The 15,282-nt window shown below is 34.7% G+C and overlaps 1 protein-coding gene across 1 annotated transcript in view; it reads left to right on the top strand.

Annotated features, from left to right (window-relative positions):
• MALRD1 (MAM and LDL receptor class A domain containing 1) overlaps positions 1 to 14,599 on the top strand; it is a 203,587-nt gene extending 188,988 nt beyond the window's left edge. Inside the window, exons 36-40 of the mRNA XM_048950504.1 lie at positions 3,418 to 3,497; positions 3,591 to 3,681; positions 12,249 to 12,324; positions 13,936 to 13,992; positions 14,301 to 14,599. Coding sequence (XP_048806461.1) covers positions 3,418 to 3,497; positions 3,591 to 3,681; positions 12,249 to 12,324; positions 13,936 to 13,992; positions 14,301 to 14,417 — 421 coding nt within the window. The 3' untranslated portion in view covers positions 14,418 to 14,599. The remainder of the gene's footprint in view (positions 1 to 3,417; positions 3,498 to 3,590; positions 3,682 to 12,248; positions 12,325 to 13,935; positions 13,993 to 14,300) is intronic.
• Positions 14,600 to 15,282: the final 683 nt, after the last annotated feature.

Genomic DNA, 15,282 nt, shown 5'->3' with positions numbered 1-15,282 from the left:
AAGTGTAAGATACTATAAAATGATAAAAATATCGTAAAACACCTAGAAAACAATCTTGTTTTGGATATTTAAGACAAATTTATCTTCTATTCAGTGCATGGAAACACTTGGCTTCAGAAGAAGCCAGAGGTAGTACTTATATCAACTTGTTAATGAGCAATCAGTTTTTGCATTTTGTTTTTTTTTTGCAGCTTTACTGGAAGTTAAATGCTTCTCAGCAAGCTGTAACTCTTTTTTTTTTTTTTTTTTTTTTTAGAAAATGGCATTTAGTAGGCAAGGAAGGGCCAAATTTTAGAAAGACTTGAATGGTTCTCCAAATTAGAATTAGAATCAGGGTTTTTCTGATAACTTTATATTTTTTACCTCGCTGTTAGGAGTAATGGCTGAGTTTCTATTCCAGAGATAAAAATAAGCAAATAAAACTATCTGTATACAGTAATATACAAGTAGGAGATCTTAACCAAGCAATATCTTCACTTTTCAGATTTTTTTTGATCTTCAGCATTCCTTTTCTATCCTTGTCTTTGAGGATTAGCTGTGTTGTCTTTACTACTGTCATCTTTTTTTTCCTAGCCTCCTAATTCCTTCTATAAAAACTTCTCATACTTCATGTCCTTCAGTAGTTTTCCCCCCCTATTTGGTTTTGAACTTGTCTAAATCACCAAGTTTTTTGATAATCTTATCTTTCCCTCACATTAATTATTTTTTTTTCCCCCCTTTTTGATAAGTAATAGAGATATTATTAGGGAACGTTTGCAGTAACGATCTGGTATATCATAGTGAAAAACCATTTCAGTGACCAAAATTACCCACTGATATCTGACATCAGTTTCCTAATTAGTGTGTGCCATGGAACATAAAACCGTTCGGATAGGATTCAAAGATTTGGAGAATATGTGACCAATCTAAGTTAGTTGGTAGTTGAATATATAGGAAGATGAACTAATTTCCTAACAGACTAAATGTACATAATATTCATCCATAATTCAAATGCTGATAGCATGAATGCATGGAGGTATTTCATCATTAAATGTAAACATTACAACATATGAAAGTAGTTATTACTAGGTGGTAGGATTTTCCCATTCTCTTACCAGTACCCCCACCTGCTTTGTAAGAAATAAGCAGCTCTTATTTCTTGACGCAAGTGTGTCATGCCCCACTGGTTGTGGAGCAGCAGATGGCACTTCTTTCACCATGTCTGAGTAGTGTTTATGCACAGCTGCAAATCTGTTTTCTCTTTCTTCCTTTTACAGTCAATAAGTTCTGCAGTGACAGTCAAGAAAGAGCAATTTGGGTTAAAAGCATATCTAGCTCAACAAAAAATCTGGCAAATGGGGAGAAAAGAAATTATATAATTGAGAGCAATCAGAAAATGATTTTGATGGGTGATTACCATCAGATTGCAGTGTTTCTACATGGATCCACAGGGCTTGTTATGAGCCCAAGAGCAATTTCACATTTGTATAAAATCATCAGTCCACGTAAAAGAACAGCTTGTGGATTACATGATTTTTGTAATATTCTGAAGAAAAAGGAAGACTAAGGGAACTGGGTATTTTCAGTCACTGAATACAATGGGTCTGCAGCTCATCATGAGCTGTCAGCTGAAATTGTGCCATTTTTTCTTTAAAATGAGCACGTCAGAAGATACTACTCCAGTCTCTAAGCTTGGTTTCTTTAGTATACCATATATTAACCTTGAAAAAAGTAACTTCTTAACCAGAGAAAATTCAAGTCTGTGGCATGAGATGGATTAAATCAATCTCTCTGCTTGCTCTGTCCAAATAGTGCTGGTTCTTTCCACATAGCATGTTCTCCACCCACCATTTTTCAAGGCCCCCCTGAGTTGCAACAAATCCCACATCAGTTTCTTTTGGTCTTTGGTGAAGTCATCTTCCTCCAGTCATTCCTGAGATTAGGATACAGATTTGTTTTCTGACAAACCCTGATTACTCTGAAATATTACTGAGACTGCAAACAGATGCTTACTGCTTCTATCATCCTAATTGGCCTCTCTCTACACTTATCTGAACATATGCAGGAAAGTGAAATACTCCCCTCTCTCCAGAGTGCCTAATTTAACTCACTGCTGGCATATGACACATAGGCAGCACCTTGTGCTATCCTGTCACAAATAGCGTGGTGTTCTGTCACGTGTTCAGATAAAACAACTTTAATGCAAAGATTAAATTCTGTGTATGTAAGATTTTGTATTATACGGGAGAGCATGAGCTGAGCTCACAATTACAAAATAGAAGTTGCATTACAAAAGTTGATGACTACAAAAACATTAAGAAAGCAGTTTAATGTAAGATTCTCCAGAATTAAATGTTTGTGAATGCGTAAAAAGTTATGAGAATTGAAATTAATTTCTATTCATGCAACAGTAGTAGGACTGGAACGGGATTGCTGCCATCACTACCTTCTGATGCTCTTTTTTTAAAAAAAATAACACTAGTTACTCAGATAATTTAAAAGCTGGTAGAAGTCATTCCAGTGAGACACTCACAGTGGGGTTCAGCTTATCAAATGAGGAGCCTTACATTTAGTTGTCATCTAGTGTGTGAAGTACTTCTGTCTTTACAGAGTAAATTTCCTTTTACACTATTTGATTTGGGCTATATAAGTGTCTACTGCCACTTGTGACTCCCCGGAGTACCCAGATGGATGGTGTGAGGCACTTCAAATGATCACAGGTTTCCCCATAGGCAACCAAGATCTGGTCTCCAAGGTCTCTTTTCTCTGATAGTGAAGACTGCAACAAAAGCTAGTAACCAGAAGTTTAAACAAACAAATCAACAAATGTTACACATATGGGCACTGTGATCAACTATTAAACAATAACTGTAAAGTTTCTATTAGATTATTTGAATTTTGGTTCCTTCAAGTCAAGATTGTTCTTGGAGTGAACTGCAAATTTAGAATGAAGTACCTTGGTTTTGAATAAATATTTTTTAAAGGGTATCATTTTTGTAATGAAATTGATAAACAATAAAAAAAAGGTAGATGAGAAGTGATTTCTATCTCATTTCTAATAGTGTATCTTTGTCTATACCAGCATACCAGATACCCAGCTCAGAAATTTATTTAGAATGCATGTGGGGGATAGAGTGATAAAAAGTAAATGAGCAGGGAAGTGAGCCACCTATCTTTTGCCATGAAGATAACAATACTATGCTAAGATGGACAAGGAAGCCAAATCTAATCTTTGAATTTTTATAGGTTTCTGCAGTTGTTTTTGCTTGTTTTTGTTTTGTTCTGTTTTGTTTTATTAGAAGGGGGGTTATTTATTTTATGTATTTCTAACCTAAATTCCTAGTTGAGCCTTGATCAGAGGCAAAAATACTTGTGTGCTTGCCACAGTTTATGATCCTTGCTTCTCATCTTCTCAGATTTATTTTTTTTTATTCACAGATGTGGAAAAGAATGGAAAGGAAACCGTTGTCACATAAGTGCTAAGCCTCTTCAATCTCCCATTTCAAATCTTCAAAATGGTGGGTTGGGTCTGGAAAAAAGAAATATCTTTCTATTCATCCTTTCAGTATTTTCTTTTTTCTTGTAACAGTCTGATTGCTCTGATTTTGCAGATATTTGGATTGGGTTGGGGATCAGTTTCTTGCTGATTAAAATTGCAGTTGGTGCCTTATGTTTCCTGTCAAAGAAGAAAGAGCACAAAATGTAAGTGAAACTTTTATTCTGTATAAGGCAGGCACAAGTGTGGCACAAAGCAATGGCTTACTGCCCAGTCTCCTTGGTTTCAACATTTAAATCCCCCTTCAGTCTAGCTTTTCAACATTCTAGTTCTAATCTTAGTGGACCCGAGTCCACTAAAAATGAGTGATGACGTGACTTTCAGAACATTTTGATTCAACTTCATATATTCAACTTTATAGTAGTACTAAAGTTCATCCAGCTTAATAGCAGTATCTCTGTTTTTGTTCAAGATGGTTAAATGTGAAAAACATGATGTATCTGTGGTTTCTTTATCTCTGAGGCCAAATTAGTTTATTAAAGGCAGGTTGACAGCTTTTTCTGAAGCTACCGAGGACACATTTCCCTTGAGAACATTTTTGCCTTAAATTATTTCAATATTTACACACATCTGAGAACTTACTCTTACCTGTGATACCTGGGTGGCATAAGACCAGGCTTTTTTTCCACTTTGAAAGATCAGTGTTTTTCATTAAAAAAAATCTTTAATACATCAGAAAAAAAAAATCAAGCTGTAAAACTGCAGCATCACATGAAGATTTCCACAAATCACACTGTTTGTCTCCTCTTCTTTGGTACCTGGACACGCTGACAATCTGGCTTCCTGTTTGATTTTGTATTAGTCCTCTTAATCAGTGTTTATTTTGACACCACGTCTATTCCTTTCACCTCTTCACTCTGCCTCTGCGTCTCACACCCATTGTCCAATTCTATAGTGGCTTCCACTAGGATCACTCCAGTACAGACTCTCAGCTTGTGGTCTAAGTACTGGTCTTGCATGTGATGAATGAGTGCTCTGGATGGTGGCTTTTTTTCCCCAAATGTGTCTTTCTTCCAACTTGCTATCAGTACTGTGCAAACAGAAAGGACATTGTCTTCTAGCACCCTCCTACATAAAGATCATCTTCACTGATTGAAAGAAATCAGAAGAATTGGTGCTGTTTTATTTAAAAATATATTTCAAGTGCTTTGGATAACATTGCTAGTAGTACTAAAGGTCTTTCTTTATCCAATTATTTGATTTCATTTTTATAAGACCTATCCCAGGTTGACATGCATTATTTCGCAGATCTCTTATCTTTTAGCCCTTTGTGTCATTGCTCTGATAATTTCTACTTGTTCTCTTCTGCCTAAGATTTTTTTGCTGTTTTTTTATTTTCCTATAGCACCTATATTTTCATCTCTGCCTCTTTGCTTATTCTGCTCAATCCTTCTCCACCAGCAACAAGTATCACTTCCTCCCTTTCAGGAATTCCTATAGTGAACTCCCTTCTTCTCTCTCATTTTGTTCGATTTCCTTCACTATTCATTTTCTTCTCTAAAACTCACATTCAGAGATGTCTCTTTTCCTTTCAACCTCTGTTTTGCTATAGACTTTTCATACTTTGGGGATATTGCTATCTCCAAAACTATCTACTGAACTGCGCAATCTGCCCTGATATTATTGCTGCTGACACCTTTCCTAACACTGCTTACCACCCCTGGCAGATTGGGTTGTCTATGGACACAGAAGCAAAACATTGAAGCAAGAACATTTAGTGGTTGTGCTACTCTTAACTGAGTGCATAGCATCACCTACTTTCTTTATGTCTGCTTCACCTTCTGTAACGTGGGAATAATAGCATTGCTTTATCTTACTTCACAGAAGCTTTAAGCTTAATTCATTTCCATTTATGCAACTTGGTGAAGTAATACATAGAAAGGCACCTCAGAAGTGCAAGATAAGTTGTATCTCAAGAGCTGTGTAAATTTGTTTGTAATTTCAATTAATATTTTTCAAATAAAATATATTTGATGGTGTTTAAACGAAACTGTTTTTCTTAAGTTACTTTCTCTTGCGTTCTAAACACTTCCTTTTTCTTTCACAAATATTTGCTTAAGGGCTGCTGCACTGCCTTCCACTTCTCTTCCTCTGTCATATCTGTATTTGAAGAATATTTTTTCCTTTCTTGTAGGTATATATGCTAAACTAAATTAGAGATTTTTTTTTATATTGATCCATGAACAGTTATCATGTTGCAATATGCCAAACACTTAAGCATCCTGTTAGTTACGAAGAAAAATAGGGCTGAATGAGAATCTTCTTAGTATGACACCTCTGAAATGAGAGTCAGAGCTGTGGAAAAAAAAAAAACAAAAAACAATGCAGGAGGAGAATAATAGAATCATAGAATCACAAGGTTGGAAAGGGTCTACAAGATCATCTAGTCCAACAATCCTCCTGTCACCATTACTGCCCACTGAGCTACTAAACCATATCTTGTAACAGATTGGATAGTTACATTAGATAGTTTATTCATTCTGGTTTTGATTTGTTTTCACTGGAGCTACCAGAAGGATAATGCTGGAGATTTTTGTGGCTCTGAGGTTTTTCTATTAGGAATTGACTAATGCTATCAAATTTCTTAACCCATGGCACAGAATATACATTTGTATTTGCATTGTTTTAAATCATAGTTGACTTAACATGTTAGTTTGCATGCATTTTGCAGGCATCGTCAAGGAATAATCTAACTACTGAGTGTCAGTTTCATTGAAATTTTGAACTTGTGAAAACATTGAAATCTGAAACTTTGACAACAGAAATTCAAGTTTTTCTCTTTGTCTTTACATACTTGGTAACCAGCGCAGGTTGGTTTATAAAAATCTTGGCTGGAAGCATAGCAGTAAATTGATGAAATTTATTTCTTAACTACTTAATGAGTAATCAGCAATGACTAGTCCAAAGTTAACCAATGTTATAATACTGTATTTTGGATATGTGAGATAAAGCTTGAGAAAAAGAAGTGACTAGTGTTTGCATAAGTCTGTAAAATGTACAATGTGACAGTACCACATAGAGGCATGAGATTTAACTCTCCTGATTACTTTTTTTTTTTTCTTTTTTTAATGGAATTTGATGAACTAAAAGCAATAATTGTGCACATGATAATTTCCATTTTCATTTCAGAGGCTTGTATCTTCTTTTAGACTTTCAGGGTTGTGTTGTTTTCTTAAGGGCACTAGGCATTAGAGGAACTCCATACTTTAAAGTGTCTGCTCTCTTTCACAAGGAAGATTTTACACACTTAAGCCCAAATTTACTGCCTTCTGAAAAAAATGTTTTGCTGTTTAACTATTTTTAATAATTTTTCTAAGGATCTCCTTTTTCTGTCCTGCTATAAAACAACAAATGCAAAACAAAAAAACAATTTGTAGCTGCTCCTCAAAGAAGCACACTAACAGAATTTGTTAGCTCTCAGTGCATTTTTAAATTGAATGCAGATCCACCTATGCCTCAAATGGAATAGCACAAAAATGTGCACAAAAGCTAAATTTTCAGATTCCACAGAAATAACATACTCAGTAACAAGCCAGCTAGGAGGCAATAGGAGTACACTGGTGAGTCCTTAAACACAAAATGTTGCTCTTGGAAGTTGTCGTAATTAAGCAGTGAGCACCTGAGAGTTTCATATCGTCCCTCTTTTTCTTCTCTGGAAAGACTGATAGTGGTATAAGCTTTCACTCCAATCCAGACAACATGCTCTTCTCTCACTTTGTTCACCCCTCCTTCCTTAACAATAATTTCATCTCTGATCTTCAAGCTTGAAACTCATCAGAGTCTAAGTGGGAGTTACTGGAAGTCATTGTATTTATTTACTAATGGACAAAAGCAGCCTGCCACAGAACTTGGCAGCAGTTGACTTCATTAGTAGAATGAAGTAAAATCTATGGCATTCAGATATGCAAGCAACTTCCCTGCTCCCAGGTGGATATATGTGAAATTTTTGTAGAGAATTCTCAAATTGGAGGAAGCATGTATGTTTCTCATATTCTTGTTCATGTTCCAGAGATGACATGTTCTGGTTCAGAAGGGAAGGCTGCCAGTTGCTTCACTTCTCCAGTTCATCTGTCCCTATTGACTGAATAGAAGCAAAACTGCATTTTGACTTCCATTTAATACATCTGCCCTCTCATGCTTCATTTTGTTTTCAAGAACAAAAGACAAAAAGTGAAAATTAAATACTTTCCATCTAGCTAAGCTATGTAGAAACATAGCTATTGCCTCCAATGCAGTTGATGTCTCTGGATCCTTTCATCTTATCTTTTTCCCAATCTTGATATATGCCATCAGCTGCAATGCTAATGCACCAAAGTGGTTATCAGTCCTATCAGTTAAAATGATTACAAAATGCAAAATTTGAAAAGCATATCAATAATATATCTTACTGTGTAGACAAGAGACTGAAAAACTGAGGAGCTCAGACAAAATATTTTAGAATGATAGGAAGTCATGGGAAACCAGGGCCAATAAATGTAATTCTTCATCCTGCCACAGGAAAGATTCAAATATGACTCTTCTACATTTGCACTTAAGGAACTCAGGTAACATGGATTTGATTGTCTCTTAGGACAATTTTGGTACTGCAAGAAGAAAGACGGGTCTTTTCCTAACTCTCAAGATGTTTTTCTGCAATTTAAGGTCATTAGTTCTTGTCCTAGTCATCATGGAGATACATAGATAAACATTCCCCTCCTCCCTGCAAAAAACTTGTTATATACACTTGAACTTTTTTGTACCTCCCTACAGTGTTTAGCTTTCTGTAAGCTAAATAAGTTCAGAGTTTTCAGCCTCTCTTTATGGTGGTGGTTAAAGGTTACTTACAAAAATGATCATTCCTAGTTGCTGTCCCCAAGACCCTCTCCAATTAGACCACATCCTTCTGAAAGTTTGGTGTGGAGAAATGAATAGTGTATTCCAGAGAAGGTTCTCCAAGGGCATTTGAAGAACTGCCTGAGGTGGCTGTGCTTCTGTTCCTATATCCCAAAGTGATTAACAAAATGACAATATAATTACATTCTTTCAGCTCTTTTTGGCTTGTGAACTAGAGGAGAAAAATATACTCTTCTTGTAGAAGGAGAGAAAATGATATAGATTTGGAGAAAAAGAAAAAAAGTTGTGAAGCAGCAACCATATTTGTTCTTTGGGAGCTGTTTTATTAGTCTAATGTTGCTATCCTAATCCATTCCTTCTTCTGTAGAATATTTTTTTTCTGAAGCATTGAAACTATTGCTATTATAAGAAATATTCATCTATTTCTACTATTACTAAGAGTTTTTTGGATATGTATATCTCATGGCTAGCACACTTAGAAAAGCAAGCAAAGAAACTGCAAGTGACATGTTGAAAGAACAAAGGAAATCTCTTGTTCTGGAGGCTTCAGGATCAAGATGCAAAGAACTGACCAAATATATATGTACATATATAAACTTTCCTAAATGACTCAATATATAAAGTGTGGACCTAGAAAGCCCAGGCAGCATATTAATAAGCTAATCAAGCAACAAAGCAACTTTTAAAGTGATTCTAAATTGAACTTTTAAAGTGGCTGCCTTCCTTGCATCCTGTCCTCCATTTCTTCTGTGGGATACACAAAATTTATTGTACTTTTGCAAACATAAGTTTAGCTTAAAAGATTTCAAGGATGATTTGGAAACTGAGATCTTGAGTTGCAGTTAGTATTTAGAGCAGAAGCTTTGAAACCTCTATAAAGAATTATTTTAAGGAGTTATTTTAATGATCATCTTAATTTTAATTGACTCTTCGGTCCATTAGGAATTTATTCTTATGTGAACCTGATGATAAACATTCTGTACTGTATTTCCTACAAAGTTGTGCACTGACAACAGAAATACTTAATTTTTAATTGAGAAGTATATTGAAAAGTGAAGAATTCTCAGTTTTATCTCCAAACCAATGAAATCCATATTCTATACTTCTCCGCTAGAAAACATGATGTTACTGAGCCTTTCTACACAGGCAGACATTTTGTGGAGTAGATAACCTTCTCCCATATGGCTGAAGTTATATGGAAAAACCTAAGAGAAGGCAGCAGTTTTTTTACTAGGAGATGCAGATGTGTTTAACAAAACCATTACCCATGTGACCTGGTCTACATCCCACGATGATTATTACTTTCCTATTGTGGTATATATGGTTATGTTAGAAAACACAGTTCTCTCTGAACTGCTTTACCCATGTTTGAATCATTTTTCTTGTTGCTGTTCTCCTTTTCTGAAACATCATATGCTTGGCTTTTTTAACTCTAATTATTCTTATTCCCTGCTTGGTACATTCTCCTGGACTTGGCACTTATGTTTTTCTACTTTTTCTACATTTCAAATTTATTAGTTATTCTGAACCATAATTTCTGTGAGCCGTGGGTTACCCTTGCCCTTCTTGTACAGTGGTAACATATATGTGACTTATGTTATGCAAGTTAACATGAAATCCAAAGCACTACTTTGTCGTTAAGTTCCTTGAAAGCAAGAGATCAGTTTGTAAAGCCTATTCTTCGCTTCATACAAATCAATTTATATTGCATAAAAACAACTGGTGCCTTTATTTTGCCCTTAAATTCCTATTAAATGCCTGGCTGCATAAACTCTTTCGTGATCCAGGCCTAAATTGTAAAGACATCTGAAATATGCTGGATAACCTATGGAAGTCTGAATTACTATGCTTAAGAAAACCTTACACACATAAGCTGGACCAATTTCAGCACAAAATACAAAGAGATGTTGAAGAACACAGCCAATGCATTTTTATGCCCTCAGTTTTGCATGGCAGCCTGCTGGTTAGTGGACTTGCAGAGGAAGCTAGAGATCTGTGTTCAGTTTCCTTTCTGCCTTCAGGATACAGCTAGGAACTTGGAATGCTCTTGCTCAAATATGTAAAAATGTCTTAACTTCTTTGGGGAACAAAAACAAATCAGAACCATCCCTATCCTTATCATCTCCTATTGGCACATTGGGTTGTTCCCTCTGTAAACTGTGTAATTTGCCCTTTGTAAGTGTCTTCATTAACTCAAGCAGGACCTTACTTCCATATCATGATCTTAGCCCGTACATATGGTTTGTGTTGTCTGAATGAGGTACCAAAATAAAGGCATGCAAATCTTCAGGCACAAACTTACATGCACAGCCAAGTTTCTTGAAAACTTATTTGAGTTTTCTTCTAGTCTCAGGTTTTGTGAACTAAAGGGTAATTTTAGAGTAAAAAAATCAATTCTCTGTAAGTTTTATGGACTTTATTTGGGAGAATTAGTATGCAAATATGCACTCAGATGCGTATAAATAACCTAGTATATTATAGCTTCACCAAACTAACAGCATCAGAATGCCAAGAATAATTAACTGCATGATAGAGGGCACATGAACAAACCAACAGGTTCAAGTATTCAGCTCTCCACATTGCCGTGACAGGAAATCAAAAGGAATTATGATGTTGACATTGGAAGGAATTGCTTTCTGACAGTCTTGTGAAAGATTTTAAGGATACGTATCTGTTTTAGTTTACAACCTTTTTTGCACAGATTTAACTCATAAGGGGATATATTACTGTAGACTACCTGTATAGTTTTCCTGAGCATCTATTCTGATTTCAGTTCTTTGCTAAAGAAATCATGCAGTGTATTTTGCCCCTGGCTCTCACTGAGAATCAACAACTTCCCTTCCTAACCACTCCATCATCTGTGTCTTCATGGCTTCTCCATGGTGGTTTCTCTTGTTCCTTCAGTGCTGTAACATAGAGGCTGGATAGAAGTTAATAAGGAGAGAGCACATAAAGCACCTGTAGGAGCAGCTTTGGAATAGCACTACTTTTTTAATAGAAGAAAATCCATGTCTGGATTTGTAATTGAATATTCATATTTAGAGAACTTTTTATTTTAGTATATTGTACAAACACTGTTTTTTGTATGCATGAAGACATGTATGTAATGTATATGCCTTGCACAAATTGATGAAGTTCAATGGGGGAGATATTTTTATTCTTAAAAGCACCAGTGGGGAGAAAAAAAAAAAAAAAAAAAAAAATAGCTAAATGCATCTTTTCAGAAGTCATCTATACATTAAAAAAACCTTCAGATATAGGTAGAAAAAAAAGTGAAATGTGTGAAGGCCCCTGTTGGGAAAGCATATGTTTAACTTTCCAGGTGAGGTAATGAACAGAAGACCCACAATTTCTCCTATTTGTCCATTTTAAATTGCTTAAGGCATTACATCCATTCACGAAACTTTTACAATCTGGTGTCTTTAGGGATTTTTTAAATATTCTTGATTTTCTAGCAAAAAAGTATGAAGAATACTTACAATAGTAAAGCTATTTCTGATTATATAAATAGCCTAAAATGCTTTCCCTGCATTAATTTTAAAAGTCCGGGCACATTAGAGCAATGCAACTTTTTAGCTAATATCTTGTTTAATCTAATGTATAGCACAATGCCTGCATTTTATGAATACTTAATAGCTCTATGCATATCCAAGCATATATTTTTTAACAGAAACAAATGAAAAATATTTTTTTTAATATCACTCTTATATGGAAGAAATATTTGTTTTCATTCATTCTAGTAGAGTTGAATTGAGAATATATTTAGCCATTTAATTTTTTCTCACTTTTTAGAAAGTCTTTTTCATCCTGAAATTATCTGATTCTTTGAGAACCTGTGCGGTTTTGGAGAGTTTTATTGTTTTTTGTTTGACTTTTCAAGGAAAGTAGAGGAAACCATAAATACTTCATTTGCCAATCCATTGTATGAAGATCTTAGTTCATCTGGAAAAGCAAAGGTAAGCAGCAACAGCTGGTTCTATGTATTCAAAACTGTGCGAGTTTGTAGCCCTCAAATAGGTTTCCCACTAAGACAAATAGCATAACCCACCAGTGATTCCTATTTAATAAAATTAAAGACTTAAAAACTGCTGCATCAGATCAGTTCCAGTGTATAGCAGATTTGAAATTAGCCCAATTCTGAGAACATCTTGATGTTTATAACTAATACTGGTTTATAACTAATACTGTCTGTGGGCTGCTGAATCTGAGAAAAAAAAAAAAAAGAAAAAAAAAACTAAATAATTTTAGATGAAGTTTTTAGCCAGATATATCAAAGAGAATTATTATTGGGATTTGTCTCCTTTTACTTCAGGGAAAAAAAAATAAAAAACAACAGCAATAAAGCATCACACACAGAGGTGCTCAAGTTGTCTTCACGCTTTCAGTTAAAGAAAATGTGCAATATTATTTCCACCACTGTAAGATTCATTTTGAAAGTAATCTAATAAGTCTATACATTGTCTGCTCCTTGGTCACGTTTTTCCCTAATGCTACTTGTTGATCATAATTGAGAGACTCCTCGGGTAAAGAAGACGTCTGTGAATAAAGTGTATATCTAAATGTGAACATAATGTAGTAAAAGAATTCAAGTCAAGATTTAGCTATGACAACAGAGTGGTAGCTATAATTTATATTTTAAATTTCACAAGAGAAATGTACTTGACCTTAAATGCAGCTTTCTGTGTTATTTATCACTGGAAATAATAAATTTGAATCACCTTGAATTTAGAGGGAGCCAAATGAAATTTAAAACATCCTTTCTATCCTCATTTTGATATTACCCTTATCAGAACTGAAAAAATTAAGCTAGGATAGAAATAGAAAGATGGAATTTCCTTGTCCCTTCCACAGTCAGTAATATAATATTTTGCCACAGTTTTAAACAAGATTGTGACACGTTGTGTACAATCTCTTAAAGATTCCTTACAGGTGATTTTAGAGACATTAGGCCAAATAATTCATTTACAGGCTTGAGTTTATGAGAGCTCCAAGTAGGAAACATTCCCATCTCAATAACATACAATTTATCAGGATATTTGTATTGCATTTAAAATATACTCCTGACAGTCTTATTTTAATAGCAAGTTGAAAAACAGAAGCACAGTGCCAGGGGAGAGATTTTCAGTGAGGGCAGCTACAGGCACTGCGATTGAAGCACAGTGTTGTACCAAATTTTCCTCTCTTCTCTTTAAGATTGTGAAGATACGTGTTTATTAATTCTTCCTCTAAAATGAAAAACAGAAGTTGTGAGTTTTGTTTGTGTCTGATGAACCTTAAATCTGAATGGTATATCACAAATCAAAACATACTATAAAAACGGAACATCTCTAATCTCCAGCTGAGCACACATAAGTGGTGCACTTGCGGGCATCTCAGTTTCATAAAGAAAGAACAGATCTTTCTAAACTTTTCTGAACACTGAAACTATGCAAGCCTCACATTGTCTTACACTTGTCTATTGGCATTCACAGAGTGTGTTAGTCTGACAGCCACATGGAAGGATATTTTCTGAATATCATTTGCAGCTCAAAAAAAAATTATTCTGAAGCTGTTGTGTCTCTTTACAGTTTCCTGGATACACTACTTCACCTGCTGTTCAAATCAGTGTTTCTCCATGGCATGAGGTATGTAGTAGTACATTTCTAAAGTAGGGTGTGTGTTGGCCTTTTAAATAAAATGCTGTAGCAGGGGAAAGAGAAAACAGTCACTTACAGTGCTGTTAAAAATACTAGCAGCTCTGGAAGGTGCTAGTGTCTTAGGAAGATAATAGGGCTAGATTGGCTGCCAAGATCCTCATAATAGTAATTTCATTAATGCTGTTTACTGTAGCTATTTGTTATATCATACAATAATTCAAAAAATTCCAGTAAGACAGATGCATTCTAACTAATTAATTATTTGTTTTTTAAATTTTGTTCTTTTTTATTTATAGTATCCATTTAATGAAGGTGAGAATGCTACCTCTTTTTCAAATCCTCTCTACGGTGAGCCATCAGGAGACATGAAGAAATTATGCAGTTCCTTGAAAATAGACAGAAAACGGGATTAATATTGTGTATGATGTATGACTTTGTCTGAAGATTTGTTCTAAAATCTGAAAGTATGCTATGATCCTGCAGCATTTGCAATATGAATAAAACTCCATAGAATAAATCTTTTATTAGAATAATTATGTTCAGAAAGTAATATTATATTAAAAATTGAATCAATAAGCATATATATAAAAATATAGAAAGCCAAATTTTTGATTGATTAGTAATTACAACTATGAATTCATTTTACATCTGGACAATTCAAATGCCACTATGTTAATAAAATGTTTAATCAAATCCAGACTCCTGAAGTCTAATAATCATAATTTTACATCTATTATTTGGGAAATGATGACTTAAATATTTCTGCAATTTTACATAAGAAATGGATTTTAAATAGCTGTTTTAGTGTTGCAAGGGGCACTTGGAAGCAAAAGAAAAGTCTTTGTGTAATTAGAAACATATCAAGATAAATCAAAATGGTCACAAATTCGAGTATCTGCTCAGTATGTAATTCAGCAATGTGATACAATGGTATATACCCTTATTTTTTAAAAGTAGATTTATTATTAATCTTGAAAGCCACATCTGACCAAATTCCCTCTGGTCAGATCTCCAGTGGTTACCACAATGCTACTGATGTACGTAGCTTAGTGGTTGACAGAAGATAGCAACTAGCATATTCAGGTAGCTTATTTCTGCCAAGTAAACTGACCTCCCACATAGCTGCAACTTATGTCCTCACAAGACTACGTGGAGGGAATTCTAGTTCATCTCCTGAATTTGGATATCATCCTCTGCAGTATAAGATATAGCTTACACTTTAAATAACTTGAATATATATCATCTTCCATAATGCCCACTTGAATTATCTAGTGGTCA

Source organism: Lagopus muta, chromosome 7 (genome assembly GCF_023343835.1).
Source record: "Lagopus muta isolate bLagMut1 chromosome 7, bLagMut1 primary, whole genome shotgun sequence".
NCBI classification, from domain to species: Eukaryota; Metazoa; Chordata; class Aves; order Galliformes; family Phasianidae; genus Lagopus; species Lagopus muta.
Note: the sequence above shows the minus strand (reverse complement) of the source record. Positions and strands in the feature narration are given on the sequence as shown.